The sequence below is a fragment of the Salmo trutta genome, chromosome 25 (assembly GCF_901001165.1).
Source record: "Salmo trutta chromosome 25, fSalTru1.1, whole genome shotgun sequence".
Taxonomy (NCBI): Eukaryota; Metazoa; Chordata; class Actinopteri; order Salmoniformes; family Salmonidae; genus Salmo; species Salmo trutta.
The window spans coordinates 34,062,001-34,083,467 of NC_042981.1; the positions used below are offsets into that span (position 1 = coordinate 34,062,001).

Sequence of the window (21,467 nt, forward strand, 5' to 3'; positions counted from 1 at the left end):
AGTGGGTTTTAACTGCCTTGCTCACGTGCGGAACGACAGATTTTTACCTTGTCAGCTCGGGGATTCGATCCAGCAACCTTTCGGTTACTGGCCCATCGCTCTAACCACTAGGCTACCTGCCGCCCCCATAGCGTATCACTGTAATGAACGTAAGCTGGGTGGGGTGCTGGCATATCACCCTTAGGCTACATCATATAGTAAGTAAAGCACAAAACAACTGTCGGTCGTCAGACTGCAGTGATGTTTACCAGATTTCTGTGTACTGGGTAATGACGTGACAGGGAAACAGTAACTCAAATCCCTTTGTGTTAACCCACATAAAAAAGCATGTTTTGGATATTTTTAAACTGAGAAGGGTGAAGATATATGCCAAGATATAATAGAATTAATAAAAAGACATCCCCCACTCAAACTGCAAGCCAAATTCTCTCCTTACACTGTAATGACTTCATATTGTTTGCTGCCACAATTTCAGTATAAAAGCTAAACCTGAATTCAAGGACTCTGCCCCTTCAACAGGATGGTTTGTTGGAATGAAAAGGATTTGTACAATCTCCATCGTAAGGCTTTTCACCCATCCCTTTCTTTGACGTTGCTGTCAGTTCACTTCAATCGTGTGGTTGTTTCCACGGTAACCACTTTTCCACTGGATATTGTCAGTCTCCATGGCAACAATATGCTAAACCTAAGGTCTGGTTTAATAGAGAGAAACAGTAATGGCGTCTTTTTGTAGGCACTAACTCCGCCATGGTTCTTTGGACATAGCCTATGGGGAAATTAGTGTTTTTTTTTTTTGTATAAATGCAGAAAATAAGGTCTATGGTAAACACAGGCTTAGGAGATCTTGCTCTATGGGATAATCTTCACTTTTTGTGATAAGTATTTTTGTAATCAAAAAGCACAAAGGCTTCATAATTAATAAAGGTAATGTTAACTTACTGATACAGTATTCTCATAGAAAAAAATGTATAAAATCTCCTAAGCCTGTTTTAACGTCAAACCTTATTCCAAAACCCTATTCTTTCCCCATAGGGATGGCTGAACGAACCAGAGGTAACTCATTTCCGGGTTTTAGTACTACAAGCTCTATTCAGAGTTTGGCACTGAACTGATAGGTGAGGAATGGTGCAGAAAGGTCCCATTACAAAAAATAGCCCATTATAAAGGTCATGGGCTTCATCAGTCACCCCTGTATCATTTAGATTAGCCAATTCTCCAGGCTGGTAGATGAGGCAGTTTGGATTGGAAAGGTAGTATAGCTTTAGCAGAGGGGGCTTCGATGCTACAGCCAGAGAAACAAAGACTGTCTGCCAAAACAGGCACGGCGTGCTTCGTCAGTGCACCACATCTGCTTCTCCGGTGGTCAGTTTCTCTATAGGACCCACTCCTCCGTAGGTACTGGTCCTCCATTGCCCAACATGTAGAAAACACCTGGGGGATGACATGGCTGCTGAAAAGCGCACAAAATTCACCACATCTAGGCAGTGGTTAAAAACAGTCACTGAGCCTCTAATGCTGTCTCTAGACACAGAATGCAGTGCTTCTTGTAATTCTTACCGACAGATTAAACAATAAAGCCGGGGATGCATTACTTGAATCCAAACAGCTAGCTAGCTGTAAGCCAAAGACATGCCTTTTCATCCCAATTCTGCAACTCTGAGAGTCAAGACTACTCATTCAAGGGTTTTTTTGTATTTATTCTTTCTACATTGTAGAATAATAGTGAAGGCATCAAAACTATGAAATGGCACATATGGAATCATGTAGTAAACAAACAATTTGAGGTTCTTCAAAGTAGCCACCTTTTGCCTTGATGACAGCTTTGCACACTCTTGGCATTCTCTCAACCAGCTTCACCTGGAATGCTTTTGAAGGAGTTTCCACATATACTGAGCACTTGTTGGTTGCTCATCCCAAACCATCTCAATCGGGTTGAAGTAGGGTGATTGTGGAGGCCAGGTCATCTGATGCAGCACTTCATCACTCTCCATCTTGGTCAAATAGTCCTTAGACAGCTTGGAGGTGTATTGGGTCATTGTCCTGTTGAAAACCAAATGAACCACACATGCGGATATCATCCGTTCACCTACTCTGCGTCTCACAGACATGGCGGTTTGGGGGAAAAAAGGACAGATTTCCACCCGTCTAATGTCCATTGCTCGTGTTTCTTGGCCCAAGCAAGTCTCTTCTTCTTATTGGTTTCTTTGCAGCAATTCGATCATGAAGGCCTGATTCACACTGTCTTTTCTGAACAGTTGATGTTGAGATGTCTGTTACTTGCAAAATAAAAATGGATTTGATTTGAACTCTGAAGCATTCATTTGGCCTGCAATTTCTGAGGCAGAGGTAACTCGGTCTTCTTTTCCTGTGGTGGTCCTCATGAGCCAGTTTCATCATTGCGCTTGATGGTTTTTGGGACTGCACTTTTTAAGAAACTTTAAAAGTTCTTTACATTTTCCGCATTGACTGACCTTCATGTCTTAAAGTAATGATGGACTGTCATATCTCTCTGCTTATTTGAGCTGTTCTTGCCATAATATGGATTTGGTCTTTTACCAAATAGGGCTATCTTCTGTATACCACCCCTACCTTGTCACAACACAACTGATTTGGCTCAAACGCATTAAGAAGGAAAGAAATTCCACAAATTAACTTAACAAGGCACACGGGTTAATTGAAATGCATTCCAGGTGACTACCTCATGAAGCTGGTTGAGAGAATGCCAAGAGTGCAAAGCTGTCATCAAGGCAAAGAATCTCAAATATATATTTTGATTTAACACTTTTTGGTTACTACATGAATCCATATGTGTTATTTCATCGTTTTGATGTTTTCACTATTATTCTACAATGTAGAAAATAGTTAAAATAAAGAAAAAACCTGGAATGTGTAGGTGTGTCCAAACCTTTGACTGGTACTGTAAGTGATCAACCCCCACAGCAGTCAAACCCCACATTTGTATGAAACTTCAACAAAAATAACAGTCCCCCCTGCAATATTTACAGGGCTCACTGCCTTGGTGACCTCACGGAGAAGATGACCCCCTCAGTATGTCCGAGGCTGACGCAGGCTACAATTAAACATTTGTCTTATGACTCTTTTTAAGGGTGATTTCACACTTGGTCCCTTTTCAGCCAATTTTTTGGTGAACTCAGTGCGGTTCGCTCAACCCCATCAAACACCTTTGGGATGAATTGGAACACCGATTGCGAGCCAGGCCTAATCACCCAACATCAGTGCCCGACCTCACTAATGCTCTTGTGGCTGAATGGAAGCAAATCCCCGCAGCAATGGAGGCTGTTATAGCAGAAAAGGGGGGGACCAACTCCATATTAATGCTTATGATTTAGGAATGAGATGTTTGTCATGCAGGTGTTCACATACCTTTCGTCATATAGTGTTCTGATTCCAATTTTTTACAAACTAAATGCAATCAATTAACTTCCAAAATGTAAGTACGTATATCTAGCTGTCTGATAACACATTCTGATTAAATGGCTTGTCCTGACCTTTGTAAAAACCCAGAGTGCATGTTGGAAAAAGATCTTGGTTTCTTTCTAAACATAGCAATGTGAAAGCAAAGAGGACTCGGTCCACAAAATAGGTGAACTGGCTAAAGGGTTGAGTCCTCATTCAAGGGCAATGTGAATACAAAGACAACTTTTTTTCTCTTTTTTTTTTTTACCCCAGAGTTCACTTTAAAGAGGACTCTACGTGAAAACACCCTAAATTGGTGTTAACAGACCTGCAGTAGCCTAAACAAAGTTCCATGTCTGTGGGGAAATTGAAGGCCTGATGTAGAATGTTCTTCCCTCCTTAATGGCCTCAGTTTGGAACCTCTGTCCGTCTCCATGACCTCGTCAACTCTCAACACACCTGACTGACCATTTATATTTGGCTTGTCACCCAGCGCCAGAGTATATTAGATGCGTTAGGGGTGCACATTGCTTCACTGGCTGTCAGTAAACTCTGCATTTAAGGAGAAAACACATCGCACTGAATTACGCTCTGTCGTTCGTTCGCAGTTCATTCGCTTGCTGACAGCGCAGTGTGTTTAAAGCCCCCCCCCATGCAGTCTTTGTAATTGTATTTTGAAATCATCACTGAATGGCTAATAAATCCCTGTGTAAATCGCTGTGTGAAAAGAATGCCTCCTTTTGGGCATTTTAAAGGTTCTGCATGGTCAATCTGTCATCTTCAGTGGCCGTACAGCGTTTACTATGATACGGCCTCTGTAGAATATCAGGGCATTCATACTACTTGCGCTTCGCGGAGCAGAGCTGTTGTGAAGGAAGTTGTCAAGGAAGTGAGCTTGTGTTTATACAGGACCTCCCACCCGCACCTACCGTTAACCAACCATGTCAATGTGGAGCTATACGGAGCCCTCCGCATTGTTACAACATTTTGGAGGCGCTCAGTGATGCGGTACAGAGCTCGATTTGGCCTCCGGAGGCGCTGCAATTGCATCACACACTCCGTACAGAGTCTCCAGATCCCAATCCGGAGAAAGCATAAATTGGCTTTTTGGAAGCAAATTTGAAGATATTTACATACACAGATCTGATTGGCTGATAGGATGTTCTAGAGCCAAACCCCTTACCCAGACGAACAGTCATTGGTCTATCATAATCAGATCCCATTGTGATGTGGGCAAAAAGTTCCATCCCACCTGAACGGACTGAAATTCCAGGATTTCTTTTTCAAACCACTCTTACACAAAAAGGGCATTATCATAGTTTTCAAAATGTTAGTGTTATTTGGAACTCATTGTGGAAATATACTTTTTTTTTAAGCAGGAGACTCACATTTTAAACTGCACTGCCCCTTTAAAGGACTAGAATCGGTTTACACTTGGTTTGCAAATGACTGCTGGCTAAGTACTCTCGGCCGGCAAACTACCGGTGTGTCCATGCTTTTAATCTAAACAGTCAGGAGAGAGTTCATGGTTTGAGATGGTGTGTTTTTTTGTTGTTGCAACTAATCTTGCATACAAATTGCATTACGCAGTCTCCTAGATTAGGAAAAGTATATATTTTGATCGTATCTAGGCCTAAGTGGATCCTGAAATTACTTTCATAAAAGTCAATGTTGGATCAATCTACCCACAAATGATTAAAACACCTGACCAGCATATAGGCTAGGTTAAAGAAGAGACATTTCTCGTCAAGCATTTGGCATCAATTCTCACCTCGACAGGCTAAGCACGCGAGCCGAGGCAGGCTTGCCTTCCTCCCTTAACCATGCTTTCATATTAATTATATTTTGCGATGCTTGGCCTTAAGTGGTTGGAATTCAATACAAGTCAAAGAAAGAACAAACCCTCCAAGGTCGGTTGTTTGTGGTGGTTTGGCCAACACAGCCTACAGTCTGTAAAAGCTTGACTAATACCCTCTGGCTGTCCTTTTGGTCAGAAAACTATGAACACTTTTGACATGAAAATTCCCAAGAAAGTCTTAGGATGAGACATGGACTACTTGAAAGCTACGCCCACCTTGCTTGCAGCAATGGGCCGTGGGAGATATTTCCTCACGTGAGCCTTGTAAAGCGCTTCACATCTCTAGCGATTTGTCATTAGCTCTGGTAATTGCTGGATTCATCAATGTGGTATGTATGACCAATCAGACTGAAGGGAAGCCAGATTGAATGGGTAGATAGAAAGAGCTCCAGTAATGACATTGATTTTTGTTTTCCTAGAGATTTGTACTTTCAGTCTGCTTATTCTGGTTAAATGGACTCGCAGAGCAGGGCTTGAGTGACTGGCCTTAAATCCTTCCCACATTTGGATGGAGGGGGGTTCTGTGTCAAAACACTTTGGTCTATGTAGAGCTTTTAAATAAATGAGGCCTACCTGGTTTTACTCCTCGCCGTGATTCCCTTAACTCATGTCTTACATTTCCAGGCACCTGTCTCTTTCTAAGGCGTCGAACCGTTAAACCTTGTCCATTCCCTGGAGATGAGACCAGTTCACCTTGAATGGATTTCATGTCAGATGTCCTGTGGGGTTCCCTTCACATTAGCTGGAGCGAAACAAGCAGAGATTAGTCTTGTCCAGCTTGCTGCTCAAACTACCAAGGGGTGTGTGTGTGTGGGTGGGTGTGTGTGTTGGAGCAACCAAGCCTTGCACCTGGCCTGCATTGTCAGGGCTAAACACACAGGTGCTTAGGGCTCATAATGCTTAATGACTCTCCATTAGTGTGTGAGCGGTAAGAACCAGAGATTCAGGTCATCTGTGAGCTGTATTAATTGCCCCACCTCTTCTTACTCACTGGTGTACTACTGGTGATGGTAGCCTATCCCAAACAATAACAGCATAAGCTTAGCAGCCTCTCTGGTTTTCTGTTCAGTTTTTTTTCTTTCTGCTCTGAGAACTAAAGTTTTTCGTTTTTATCGACTTAGTTTGTTTGATGCACTTATCTGTTCAGCTATGTGAAAAGCGGAGTGCCTTGCTATAGTTGTCAAAATGATTGGAGTCTTTAAGTGTTTTGTATGGGCTGTCTGTTGGCCACTGAATAAGTGGGCTGAATCGGTTTGGTCTCTTGTTGCTTGCCCTCCGGCAATAAAGCCAAACAAGCCACTTAAACAATACATTGTTTCTTTTTTGGAGCTCCACCATGACAAAACAACAGCAACTTGCCCTTTTGTTTCCTTCCCAGAGTCTCGCAGGGTGGATAATTTGGGCTGTGGACCTTAGCTCTCTGAAACAGTATAGATCTCTGCACTAACAAGCCCTGGATGCATCCAGAGCAGAAAGGAACAATCACTCTGCTCATCCTAGCCTGGGTTAACCCTCCCACAGAGGGAGCACAGGTACTGTACCGTCCATATGATAACAGCAAAGAGACATTCAAACTGTAGTTTCATTCCAACTTGCTTAGTGATTTGCATCATTAAAAGCAGGCGACACTGGATTGATGGAAACACTATCGATGGACTGCTGTGGTCAGAGTGAATGACCCTTAGTTCCACTCTGGCCTGCTATACTGCAGGGTCGAGATCATGGTGGTGATGGTTTATAGATGTAAAGTCCCAGCATGACTCGGGGGGGATTTGGCCTGGTAATGGATTAGACCGTCAGGCAGGAGCAAGCCTCTGGAATACATCTCCCTTCCTGTAATCTCTCCCCACAGGGACAGCCGTGTTCAAAACGACATGATCTCTCTTCAGACATACAGTGGTGGAGCGGGATCCACTGGGTCTGTATTAATTCATTGGGACGAGAGATTCGTTATGTAATGGGTTGTCTGCGTTCGTTAACCTAGTGTAGCAGGCGTAAAACAAACACTTTAGTGGCGTTTCTGGTCATGATGAGAAACAAACTACTGTCAGTGGAGGATCTCTTCTGCCCTCTTCAACCAATCCTGTAAATGTGGAGGAGGAGTTAAGATGGAGTGTCTCCTTGTTAACGTCCAAAAGTGGAAGTCTTGTCACAGGCTCTTTCCATTTCCCCTGGAAACCAGATGCATCTGGTTGATGCCCGAACCACTGAGGGTGGCATTCATAGTCAGTGGGAGAATCTCAATTGCGTACTCCTCAAGCCCTCTCTCCTCGCCTCCTCCTCAAAACCCATTGGAGGAGAAGGTCAGAGGGGAGGGTTTTGAGAAGGACGCAAAGAGAGAGGTCGCGAGGTGTATGCAATTGAGATTCTCCCATTGTCTCTCTTACTCCATTGCTGCACCATTTCAAGTGCACTTAATCGTGTGTGTGTGTGTGTGTGTGTGTGTGTGTGTGTGAGACCCTGGTTGTGTCAGAGATGGTGATGTGAGTGAATTGGTATGCTTACCCTTGGTTGGAAGGGTCAGACTATGACCTGATACTGGTCTGTAACCTTGCTCTACCTTCTGATCTACCCTGCTCTTCCAACACGTGGCTGAGGAAGACAGAGTGCTCAGACACAGAGGTTTTTCAGGCACACAGCAGAGCACATTCAATGTAGTCCATCTCTGGTGGAACATGAACTGCAGGATATTAGACCAGCCAGCCCTGCTATTATCCCATCAGTATGTGTCTAGAGTAGACCCCTGCTGTCAGAGGTCGGACCAAGTCACTATTATTCGAGTCACAAGCAGGGCTGTGGCAGTCATGACATTTTGTTAGCCGGTGATTGTCAACCAAATAACTGCCGGTCTCAATGTAATTGACCGTTAATTAGCATAAACATGTTTAGCATCTCCTGGCTTCCACACATAGGCTACAAGCCACTGATGTAGCCCTTTTAGAACATCTACATTTTAAAAATAAATCCATTATTTATTTTAAATGGGTCTAAAGAAACATGATATGAAGAAAATGTATATTTCAGAAGAGCAGAATAGCATACTCTGCATTGTCTTTATGTTAGGCCCTGATGTGGCTATGCCATATGACTGTGGGCTACAATAGTTTATTTAGCAGACAAGATTTGCTTAGAATTCTGTGGCATTATTTTTTATTATGTTATAGCATAAAGAATACAATTGAACATAGCTTAATAAAATAGAAAGGATATTTTCTCAAAGATTTCAAAGGAAGTGCGCACATGCGGCTATTCTGTGTTGAGCGGTTAACAAAGAAACTGGTCCTCTGTGCTTCATTTAGAGTTACTTATGCAACTTGAGTTGTGATACAAACGTTGGGCCATATGTTTTGATTTTTTAATACATTCTAAGGCTGCATGATGGGACTAATGATGATCTGAAAAAAGTCACAAGCTGCACACACTTCATCATTCTCTCATTCACAATTTGACAAGCACTTGATAATATTCTCATCAGGCCTAGAATTTCCCGGCGGCATCCCCCTTGTGTGGCCGTATGCACCCTAAAAAATCCATGCCTTTTGCGGCCAAAGTTGCCGTTGTGCCCTTGGGCTGAATATAATATGCTAAATATAATTCCTTTCTCCCGGCTGCTGTGCTCCAAAGCACTTCTCATTCACATGGCTCTCTCAGATATGCCCGTCACGTGATCAGGTCCTTCTCCCATGCATTTCAGCTAAGAAGTAGGTTACAAGTGAATGAAGACAGACACATTGGGGACGCAACTGTGCGCATTCCTTTTATCGAATTCCGAGGCGCATATTGAAGATGTTAGAACTGTCCACGTTTACTTTTCTTCAGCCAATAAGATGAGTAGGCCTAACGAACAGCAAAAGCACTAGCCTATGTCAATATACTGCCCCCCATAGTAGAAAAGTTGAGCTATTCGAGATAAATAAATATTCCAAAAATACTCTGGGAAAGTTGTGGGATGTGATAGATCCCAAATTAATACAACCACACGCATTAAAAAACTATAAAAAGCAATGAGGCTGATCTTTAGCTTATAATGTTGATAAACTATTTGGGTATTTTTTTTCTCACATTATAAGCGCAGCCTATGTATGCCAGTGAGGCTCTACACCGGTTATAAAGCAGATTCATTTGCTTAATTTTAAGAAGTTATTTGGCCACTTTAGTTGTGATACAAACCTTATCAAAACATGTTGGCCTATGGGCTAGGATTCATGAGGTGTGTGACTGTTTCTTGCCTTAATGCACAAGCTGGGCATCATTCACAAGTGATTAATACATAATTCACAAGAGATAGGCTAATATTGTCACCCATCAGACTATTCTTAATTTAATGTTGTCTTTACATATACTAAATAATACATGTGTGAAATTAGTTTTGATTTAGAATTGACTGTTATCTCGGAACAGGGGCTTGGGGAAGAAAATATATGTCATCTATACACTTAAATAGAGAATGGAGGACGCTTTTCCAGTGGTTCATTTTCATGCCAGCCAGGTAGGCTATACTCCTGTTGTAAAGTGAAGCAATGTGCTTAATATTAGGAGAGTTTAGAAATAAATATAGTAGAAATAGCCTATAGAAAGCTGATGGGATCTTCCTCTTTTTAATATAGCCACCAAAACTGTGATTTCTCACGCAATTGCATAGCCTATAGAAATGTTGCGCAAATCATGGGCACTCGTTAAGTGTTTTGATTAGATTTTCGAATACATTTGCGTTGTCAGAGTGATTAGAGGGACAATAGAGTGCTGAGTACCAGGCAGTTAGTACGTTTGGTAGGCTACTAATGACCAGCAGCATCAGAGCTTGGAGAAGCCTAATTACCATGACTAAACGATCATGTGGAATTTGACTGTCATCATGACTCGTGACCGCGTCGAGCCTCGAGTCAAGTCCCCAGTAGAATGGGTCGAGACTCGAGTCAAGTCCAAAGTTATGCATTCTAAGAGCAAGTCAAACATTTTTTTTTTAAGTTAAGTCTGAAGTAAAATAAAAATCTATTCAGGCAATGGCTTTTTCAGCTACACATCTTTGCATATTTATTGAGGCTACCAGACAGCCCTTTTCATTATTTTGTCAACAACAAATTCCAAATGCAAGATTCATAAGTAAATTATACATTTCAAGCAATTTTGACATACCAAAAGACCAGTAGGCCTATGCTAGTAATTGTAGCTTGATGCCTCTTTGCTGGTGAGCTTGCAAGGTAAACTGTTCATATTCTTGATCACATATTATTTTTGGTGCATGTTTATTTATGGAAATCCTCTCTCCCTACAATTTGACGATTGACCTGCACCCGATCCTATAGCTGTTCAACAAATCACCAATCTGTTCGCTAGCTCGGTGGTTTTCAAACTTTTTGACCTGCGACCCCCAAAAAGGAGTGGTTCAAAGCATGCGACCCCCGGCACACGCCCACAGGATGAACACGCGCACAAGATGCAAGATCCAGAAATAAACATGCATTTTGAGCTGAAAATCATTCATGTTAGTAGTTAATATAAACTGGGGATATCATGTCACATTGTCACTTCTCTGGAGTCCAGACCAAGAAGGATCAAACGGCCAACCGGTATGCAGCGGTGGCTGCAGGATCGGATGGAAAGCATGATCTGTCTGTGGACTTTTTCCTCTGAAATATTGTAACATATTCTGGCAAATAAATTACACCTTCATCCCATAAGTATTGAAGGTAGTGCGATGATACAGCTATCTTTAGACATATAGCCAATACCACCACTGAGGAATATAATTATAACCCACCTATCGGAAAAATGGAAAATGATCAATGAAATCATCAGGTAGCCAGACTATTGTTTAGGCAAAGATGCGTCTGTATCCAATTGCTAAATGGTATTTTATATGGATAATGTTAATTTACAGTAGGTATGTATAGGCTTTTATGTTTTAATTACTTATTTTTTTTAACAAGCGCTTTCTGGTCACTAATCTGAGTGTGCGTTTTTTTTGCACACCAATGCTGATGACTGGTCAACAGTCAAGACGAGCAACTTTTTGCTTCTGAAGCACAGATTAGATGTTTTTTAATACAAGAATTTGGTGCAATGCCATAGGCCTATGTTAGTGACCAGATTGAATAAGCAAAGGTAGAAATATAAAATGCAAATGGTTGTAAATATGTATGCAAATAATATATTTTCTTGATTTCAGTTTCACACTTGCAACCTCCCAGAACCTTCTTACTGCTCTAGCTTACCCGACCTGTGTTGATTGCTAGTTTGCTAGTCCAGTCAGAGGGTTGAGTGTGCATTTCACTAGCCAATCTGTTTTTTGTTTTTTGCAAGTGCGATACTGTCTCTGGCTGCGTGGAGAGTAATCCACAGAGACTCTGTGCCACAAAATGAGTGACAAAACATTACAAAACCTGGCCAGATCATTTCAAGTCATCAGTCAAGTCTTAGAAAATAAAATAACTATCAGTTGAGTTGCAAGTCATCAAAAAACACTACCACACTGTTTCATCCACACACCTCTACTTTTCCCTTCACTCTCTGTGCGAGCTAACTTTTCTCTGCAGCTCTGGGAGCTACTCTCACCTTGTCTCTATTACTTAGTCACTTTCTATAGTAGGTCCAGGTTTGGCATGTTAGCCAGCTGCAGGCAGCGACTGCTGCCCGGTTGTGGTATTAATAAAGCCTTCATGATGTAGTGTCCCCTGGACCCTGGCAGCAGCCCCGCTGAGGGATGGGAGCGTTTGGAATGGGATTGGCTAGGACCAGGGTGTACCCTAGGGGCAGTCCAGGCACGCAGACACCTGATACACAGAACCGGAAAAGACAGTGGCTCGGAAGACTGTCACACCCGCAGTCTGGCCGTCAGTACACTCCTCTCACCTCCTGGCCAAGGTTCCTTTAGTTATGGCTGCGTTCATTTTGGCTAGTCGACGAAACAATCTCAAACCTGAGATGGTTACATTTTTACCAGCCATTGTGAGAACATTGATGGATTCTTAGCTCTACTGAGCTTCAGCTTTGGACTCCCATCCTCCACTTAACTACCAAAGCCCAGAATGACATACTTATTAATAGTGTGGCCAGGTTGGTGGGAGTGTTGGCTCCAGTCCTGGCTCTACACAGTGGGTATGGCCAGGCTTCCAAGGTGTTGCCATCTGGAGGGAGGTGATGGTGATACATTCAGGATGACTTATATCCGCTTGGAAGTTACAGGCCTCTGCCATAACTCTGCTGGATAGTCAACCACCACAGCTCCCTGCTTCACAGTATCTTTGCCTAGTATGCTATGCTTCCTGGTTCTCACACAGTGCCGTAACTAACAGATGGCAAACATGACTAAAGATAGCTTGCTCTCTCCTTCTCTTATCACATCTCTAAATCCACATGCGCGAAAGGATGTATGTCACCTCTCTCCCACTTGTCACGCTCATCAACCTATCACTGCCTTTTCAAGGCCCTAGCCAGGCCTTTATGATCAAGTGTGTTTTTGCTTGGAATTGATTTTCACACAACAATCAATGAATGAAAGTAGCTTAAGTGCTCAAAACGGCAGTAATGCTTGTCCTCTCGTCGCAGGCATTTTCCCCTCCTGCTGTTGAGTATCATACTAATGGAATAATGGAGCCCTCTCGCCTCGCTGGACCCTATCGCATGTCATCTAGCCTCCTCACAACAATTCCTGCTCTCTGAGAGACAATAATGCATGTTTAGGATCACTTCTTCTTCTGTGTGGTGAATGGAACAATTTGGGCACAGTTCAATGTTAAGTGATATGTTATTTGTGAAGGACATTTGTTGACGAGTGTGTGACTTATTAACCGTTTTTACAAGTCTGATCAGATGAAGTCCTTCCTCCTTATATCTTTCAGTGATCATAGCACTATCTCTGCTACATCCCTGGTTATAAATTATGTGGTTAACTTTATGGATAAAAGGTAACATTGTGCTGCCCGCTTCATTGATCTGTCAAAGGTCTTCAATACTGTTGATCACTCACTGCTGATTCAGAAGTTTTCCTCAATTGACCTAAACCTGGCCGCATTCAACAGTTTTCAAAATTACATGACAGATAGAACTCAATGTTTATATACTGATGGCGTTAAATCAGGTTTTCTGGACATAACAAAAAGTGTCCCGCACTTGTCTATTTGTGGAAAAATCCCCTTGATTTAATTATTTTGTCTTATCACTTATTCACTTATGGCCCTACCTACTAAAAAATGACTTTTTAACAATATTATATGAGCAAATATTATTTATTTGGAACAGCAAGCCAGACAAAATGAAATGGGCCTATTTCTATAATGAATATGAATTCTTAGGGCAGAAATTATTAAATATTAAAACATTGGACCTCTCACTAAAGGCTTTATTCATACAAAAACTAGACTTAAATCCGAACTGGTTCTCTAGCAGATTAGTTAGAATGGCTCAGCCCGTGTTTGATACTGTATATACAGTGCATTCGGAAAGAACTCAGACCCCTTGACGTTTTCCACATTTTTGTTACGTTACAATTTTTCTTCATCAGTCTACACACACTACCCCATAAAGACAAAGCAAAAACGTTTTTATTTTTTATTTTGCAAATGTATAAAAATAAAACCTAATAAACCAAATTTATGTAAGTATTCAGACCCTTTGCTATGATCCTCCAAATTGAGCTCAGCTGCATCCTGTTTCCATTGAACATACTTAAGATGTTTCTACAACTTGATTGGAGTCCACCTGTGGTCAATTTAATTGATTGGACATGATTTGGAAAAGCACACACCTGTCTATATAAGGTCCAACAGTTGACATGACTTGGTTATTGCTCTGACATGCAATGAGGTTGAAGGAATTGTCCGTAGAGCTCCAAGACAGGATTGTGTCGAGGCACAGATCTGTGGAAGGGTACCAAACAATTTCTGCAGCATTGAAGGTCCCCAAGAACACAGTGGTCTCCATCATTCTTAAATGGAAGAAGTTTGTAACCACCAAGAATCTTCCTGGAGCTGGCCGCCAAGTCAAACTGAGCAATCGGGAGAAGGGCCTTGGTCAGGGAGTTGACCAAGAAACTGATGGTCACTCTGACAGAGCTCCAGAGTTCCGCTGTGGAGATGGAAGAACCTTTCAGAAGGACAACCATCAACCTTCAAAATAGCTGTGCAGCGATGCTCCCCATCCAACCTGACAGAGCTTAAGAGTTTCTGCAGAGAAGAATGGGAGAAACTCCCCCAAAAAGCTGTGCCAAGTTTGTAGCGTCATACCTAAAGAAGACTTGAGGCTGTAATCGCTGCCAAAGGTGCTTAAACAAAGTACTGAGTACTTATGTAATAGTGATTATTTCCGTTTTTTTATTTGTGAAACCCTGTTTTGCCTTGTCATTATGGAGATTTATGAGGGGGGGGGAAAAGAATGGAATCACTTTTAGACTAAGGCTGTAACGTAACAAAATGTGGAAAATGTCAAGGGTCTGAATACTTTCTGAATGCACTGTATATACAGTACCAGTCAAAAGTTTGGACACACTCATTCAAGGGTTTTTCTTTATTTTTTTAAAACTATTTTCTACATTGTAGAATAATAGTGAAGACATCCACACTATGAAATAACACGTATGGAAACATGTAGTAACCAAAAAAGTGTTAAACAAATCAAACTATTTTTATATTTGAGATTCTTCAAAGTAGCCACCCTTTGCCTTTATGACAGCTTTGCACACGTTTGGCATTCTCAAGTTTCACCTGGAATACTTTTCCAACAATCTTGAAGGAGTTCCCACATATACTGAGCACTTGTTGGCTTGTTTGTCCTTCACTCTACGGTCCAACTCATCCCAAACATTGCCTCTATGGCAATTCAGAAAACTGATTGCGGACCATATTACTGATGAATGCAGTAATGACACTGTTTTCCTTTCTGCTTGCATTTTGTATTTATATTTTGATGTCTGTGTTTTCTGTAATTCAGGGCTCATCTGTAAAAGAGACCTTGGTCTCAGTATGACTCCCTGATTAAAAAATAATACAAAAAATGAACTACTCAAAGTATTGTCATACAAGACGTGCTCTCCTTTGCCTTTCATTTTTTCCTTTTTGTATTTTACCCCCATTTGTCTCCCCAATTTCGATCTTGTCTCATTGCTGCACCTCCCCAACGGGCTCGGGAGAAGCGAAGGTGGAGTCATGCGTCCTCCGAAACATGACACGCCTAACCACGCTCCTTATCACAAGCCAGCTTAACCCAGAAGCCAGCCGCACCAATGTGTCGGAGGAAACACCGTTCAACTGGTGACCGGGGTCAGCCTGCAGGCACCCGGCCTGCTCAAGGAGTGGCTAGAGCTCGCGATGAGTCAAGTAAAGCTCCCCCCCCGGCCAAACCCTATCCCGGGACATTGCTGGGCAAATTGTGCGCTGTCCTATGGGACTCCCGGCCACGGCTGGTTGTGGCACAGCCCGGGAATGAACCCGGGTCTGTAGTAACCCCTCTAGCTCTGTGATGCAGTGCCTTAGATCGCTGCGCCACTCGGGAGCCCCGTCGTTTTTCCTGTTAAAGACAATGACGTAGTGGTGGAGAGTCAACTCTTGAAGAATTTATTCCTCAACAGGGACAGAGAGAGAGGGGAGCGTCACAGTATAGGCAGGTCGGCCACCAGGCAGACAGTCAGAACCGTGCGCTAGGCCTATCTATCGGCAATCAAAAGCTGTATCTCGCAATGGAATGCTGTATCTCACAATTTCTTGGCTTGCAATGTCTCGCAACTTCAGTAAAGCAGGGCCTATCATCAATGAATTGGCTTGGATATTCTACACACAACAGACTGAAGACTGAACACACACTCGCATCATTAGCGAAGAGAAAGGACAGGGGTATAATCATTAGGCCAAACAAAAAACAAGAGATTCTATTGGACAAATTCAGATGCTTCGTTCCGTTTGCTTCCGTTTTAAGAAATGTTTTGCAACGTAATAGGAGTAATGAATACGCCTGAGGCAAGCCAGCACTAGGGAGAGAGAGGTGTCAGGCGTTAAAAAAAAACAGTGGTGCGCATACGTCTTGTTATTCTGTCTTGCATTCAAATTCCCCAGAGTAGCCTCAAGTTTGCCTCTTCCTCTCTGGTTTTATTTACATTACACAACTTTCCCCAGTACTTTATAGCCTATCGTCTAGTTAGGCTATAAGATGAAAAAAATAACGTTTTTAGATAAGAGGTGATGAGTCTGCGTATCTAATATCTACGCTCTGCTTTGAAATGGGGCTTGGTGTGGAGGATAATTTGACCCACTTCCGACCCAACACTTTTTCCTGTCCTGCGAACATACGTCGCTGTTTGTTGTGATGGTCATGTGTTTGGCTTGGTGCATCCTGCTCTGAATACTACAGTATACTGAAGATCTGTATGAGTCTGACTCTGGCCCTTTCTCGTGTTCTACCCTAGCTGTCCGTTCCTGTCGATGCAGCTCACCCCAGCCATCCCAGTGATAGGGGGGGTGCTGTTTGTCTTTGTGCTGGGGACTCTCTTCAGGACCAGCTTCAGTGACCCAGGGGTCCTGCCCCGAGCAACGCCCGATGAAGCTGCTGACCTGGAGAGACAGATCGGTAAGGAGACCTCTCTCTATTCGCTCTTTGTCACATTTCCTCTTTCTCCCTTCTTCTTAATCCTCCCTCTCACACTACCTCCTCCTTTTCCTCCCTCCCTCCTCCTTTCATGTTCCCTCCTCTGTACATCCAACCCTCCCTCTCTCCTTGACCTCCACCTGCTAGGCCAAGACCAGGGGTCTTGTTGTTAGTTGTCTGACTGATGCCTCTCCCTCAGGGGCAGCTGTGTTCCGTTTTGCCCCTGGCAGGTCACATACAGTGCATTCGGAAGCTATTTAGACCCTTTGACTTTTTCCACATTTTGTTACGTTACTGCCTTATTCTAAAATCGATTAAATATATGTTTTTCCTCATCAATCTACAAACAATATCCCATAATGAAAAAGCGAAAACAGGTTTACATTTTTTTTTTTTTTGCAAATGTATTACAAATAAAAAACATACCTTATTTACAAAATGTTCACTCTTTGCTGTGAGACTCGAAATTGAGCTCAGGTGCGTCCTGTTGCCATTGATCATCCTTGATGTTTTTACAGCTTGGAGTCCACCTGTGGTAAATTCAATTGATTGGACATGATTTGGAAAGGCACACACCTGTCTATATAAGGTCCCACAGTTGACAGTGCATGTCAGAGCAAAAACCAAGCCATGAGGTTGAAGGAATTATCTGTAGAGCTCTGAGACAGGATTGTGTCGAGGCACAGATCTGGGGAAGTGTACCAAAAAATGTCTGCAGCATTGAAGGTCCCAAGAACACAGTGGCCTCCATCATTCTTAAATGGAAGAAGTTTGAAACCACCAAGACGGCCAAATGAGCAATCGGGGGAGAAGGGTCTTGTTCAGGGAGGTGACCAAGAACCTGAAGGTCACTCTGACAGCACCCCTCTGAGCACCCCTCCAGTTTATGAAATCTACGGTCCTGATTAATGTTGCCCGTACATTAACCTGGCTAGAATACTGGCTAGAGGTCCTTTGTCAGAAATGCCAGATTTAACCCACTGAGAGAAAGGTCACTGGCTTTTCCCATAGTGAGAAGAGAGAGGAAAAAGCCCTTAAATGTAATGTGGATGACATACTCTGACTGTCAGGTTCTTCCTCTCTCTCACTCCCTTATTCCCTCCGCTCCTTCCACCTCTCCCTCATTCCCGCTCTCTCTCTCTCTCTGGTTCCCCCTGTTGCCCAGTACTCCAGCCATGCCGTGGCTGGATGACATGCAGACACATTAAAGCAGATCCGGTAGCTCTTATACTGATCCAGCTCCCACAATGAGTCTTTCTCTGCTTCAGACTCACTCTTTGTGTTTTATCTCTGTCTTCACCTTTATATTCCTTGACCCCCCCTCCCCTCCCCCATCTTTCTCTCTGTGACTTGGCCTATCTCACATGAATCTTTCTGGCCTCTTCCACCATCTCCCTTTCCATCTCTCTCTGTCGCACGCGCACGCACATGCACACCCACGTCAGGGCTCATGCCTCACGTTTACAGGCTGTATTTCTTAGGCTGTGTGTGTAAGTGGCTGGCTGCTCCCATCCATCCTCAGCCCAAACAGCCATGCTCTTTTCCAGCAGTGCACCCTTATATGACTTGACACACACACACACACACACACACACACACACACACACACACACTGACTGCACGTCCCTGAGAAGACGAGCCTCGTCTTCAGAGGGGGCTCTCATTAGTGGAGCTGAAGCTCCCCCGCTCGCTGTGCTTCACGGCGTTAGGAGACGTGAGTATGCGGCGTTGTCATAGCATGGTATGTTATGTATTCTCTATTTCACTGGATGAATGAGCATTCTACAGCCCGCTCTGCTACTGGTGTTAGAGGTGCTTCCTTTACGACGCACGCTGTTATTACCAAGCCTTTTTTACTGTCTGTGTTTACAGGGTTGGAACCGTGCAGACAGACTAGAGACTCTCTGGCAACTCGGCTCATGTCATCAACTCCCTCCCTGCCTGGGTTGATATTGTGGGAAAATACCAAAGTCTGGTAGTCAGTCTGTAAAAAGGCTGATACAGACAACTCAGATTTGTGTGCGTTTTTATTTTTATAAGCCTAGCCGTGTTGATTTTTGAAATATACTACCTGGCCTATGATGGACAACGATAAAACACAGTATCTCACCTATCCGATGTATGTGACAATAAAATACAATAAAAGTCATTGTTTATTTGTCAGTTTGAGTCCATTTTCCTGGTAGTGTTGTTGAAGGTAACGAGCAGTGGGTTCCAAGGACCAGAGCTGGTGTTGCTGTGTGAGAGGGACTAAATATAGGTGTATTAACTCATGGGACTGGTTCCTGGACAGGCAGAGAGAGAGAGAGAGAGGGAGGGAGCGAGGCAGGGAGCGAGGCAGGGAGCGAGGCAGGGAGCGAGGCAGGGAGCGAGGCAGGGAGGGAGCGAGGCAGGGAGGGAGCGAGGCAGAGAGGGAGGGAGGGAGCGAGGCAGAGAGGGAGGGAGGGAGCGAGGCAGAGAGGGAGGGAGCGAGGGAGGCAGAGAGGGAGGGAGCGAAGGAGGCAGAGAGGGAGGCAGAGAGGGAGGCAGAGAGGGAGGGAGCGAGGGAGGCAGAGAGGGAGGGAGCGAGGGAGGGAGCGAGAGAGGGAGGGAGCGAGGGAGGCAGAGAGGGAGGGAGCGAGGGAGGGAGCGAGAGAGGGAGGGAGCGAGGGAGGCAGAGAGGGAGGGAGCGAGGGAGGGAGCGAGAGAGGGAGGGAGCGAGGGAGGCAGAGAGGGAGGGAGCGAGGGAGGCAGAGAGGGAGGGAGCGAGGGAGGCAGAGAGGGAGGGAGCGAGGGAGGCAGAGAGGGAAAGGGGAGCGAGGGAGGCAGAGAGGGAAAGGGGAGCGAGGGAGGCAGAGAGGGAAAGGGGAGCGAGCGAGGCAGAGAGGGAAAGGGGAGCGAGCGAGGCAGAGAGGGAAAGGGGAGCGAGCGAGGCAGAGAGGGAAAGGGGAGCGAGCGAGGCAGAGAGGGAAAGGGGAGCGAGCGAGGCAGAGAGGGAAAGGGGAGCGAGCGAGGCAGAGAGGGAAAGGGGAGCGAGCGAGGCAGAGAGGGAAAGGGGAGCGAGCGAGGCAGAGAGGGAAAGGGGAGCGAGCGAGGCAGAGAGGGAAGGGGGAGCGAGCGAGGCAGAGAGGGGGAGCGAGCGAGGCAGAGAGGGGGAGCGAGCGAGGCAGAGAGGGGGAGCGAGCGAGGCAGAGAGGGGGAGCGAGCGAGGCAGAGAGGGGGAGCGAGCGAGGCAGAGAGAGGGAGGGAGCGAGGCAGAGAGAGGGAGCGAGCGAGGCAGAGAGAGGGAGAGAGCTCTCTGCTTCAGCGGCCTTCACAGTGTGAGGGAAGGAAGGAATTTAGATCGTTTCTGCCTGATGTGGTCAGTCGCATTTTGCAGAAAGAAACACTGTCAGAGTGTATTAGTGGTCCTTAAAATGATACCTACTGATGCTTGGCGTGACATGACGTGCACGCTGTCCAATTTGTCTATGGCCTAAGTGCTTGTTAGATTGCCTAGCTTATAGTGTTATGACAGTGTGGCGTGAGCTCTCCCTAATTCCTTGGAAAGATGACACAGTCAGTCAGGTTAAATTAGAATAGATCACATAGTGAAGTAATGTTTGACCTCAACTTGAACTGGTTCTTCCTTAATTCCCAGCAGCCTTCTGAATAATTCATGCTCTTGTCTTCCATTCAAAGTAGTAAAGGTTCACCTCTGGTATTGATCTGTTGTGAAACTACAGACAGAATGGGACGGAACAAGGTGCCTATTCATCGGTGCCCTATGTCTGGGATACAATGTGTGTCCTATAACAGGAAGTGCAGTGTTGTGTCCTGTGTTGTTGTAGATGTTTGCTGGATGGACACATCTGTCTATCGTTAGGGGAACCACAGAGGGGAACTGTGGTTTGCTGAGAGCAGCAACTTTCTCACTTTCACTCACTCACTCACTCTTTCTATCCCTCAATAACTCTCCACCTCACCACTCTCCATCTCACTCCCATCTCCGCTGGGCTCAGTGGCTAAAGCCTGCTGTGTAAATCAATGGGCCCCTGTCCTGACTCCTGTCCTGTCCCTGCTACACTACATTACCAAAACTATGTAAACACCTGCTTGTTGAACATCTCATTCCAAAATCATGGGCATTAATATGGAGTTGTTCCCCCTTTGCTGCTATAACAGCCTCCGCTCTTCTGGGAAGGCTTTCCACCAGATGTTGGAACATTGCTGCTGGGACTTGCTTCCATTCAGCCACGAGCATTGGTGAGGTCGGGCACTGATGTTGGGCGATTAGGCCTGGCTCGGAGTCAGCTTTACAATTCATCCCAAAGGTGTTCCATGGGGTTGAGGTCAGGGCTCTGTGCAGGCCAGTCATGTTCTTCCACATCGATCTATACAAACCATTTCTGTATGGACCTCGCTTTGTGCATTTGGGCATTGTCATGCTGAAACAGGAAAGGGCCTTCCCCAAACTTTTGCCACAAAGTTGGAAGCACAGAATCATCTAGAATGTCATTGTATGCTGTAGCGTTAAGATTTCCCTTCACTGGAACTAAGGGTCCTAGCCGTAACCATGAAAAATAGCCTCAGACCATTTTTCTTCCTCCACCAAACTTTACAGTTGGCACTATGCATTCGGGAAGGTAGCGTTCCCCTG

General features: G+C 44.4%; 1 protein-coding gene across 6 annotated transcripts in view; it reads left to right on the forward strand.

The window, feature by feature from the left end:
- LOC115162469 (probable palmitoyltransferase ZDHHC14) overlaps positions 1 to 21,467 on the forward strand; it is a 100,695-nt gene that overhangs the window by 30,174 nt on the left and 49,054 nt on the right. For all 6 annotated transcript variants that reach the window (XM_029713790.1, XM_029713794.1, XM_029713795.1 and 3 more), the window contains one exon: positions 16,671 to 16,831. In XM_029713790.1, the coding sequence (XP_029569650.1) occupies positions 16,671 to 16,831 (161 nt within the window). The remainder of the gene's footprint in view (positions 1 to 16,670; positions 16,832 to 21,467) is intronic.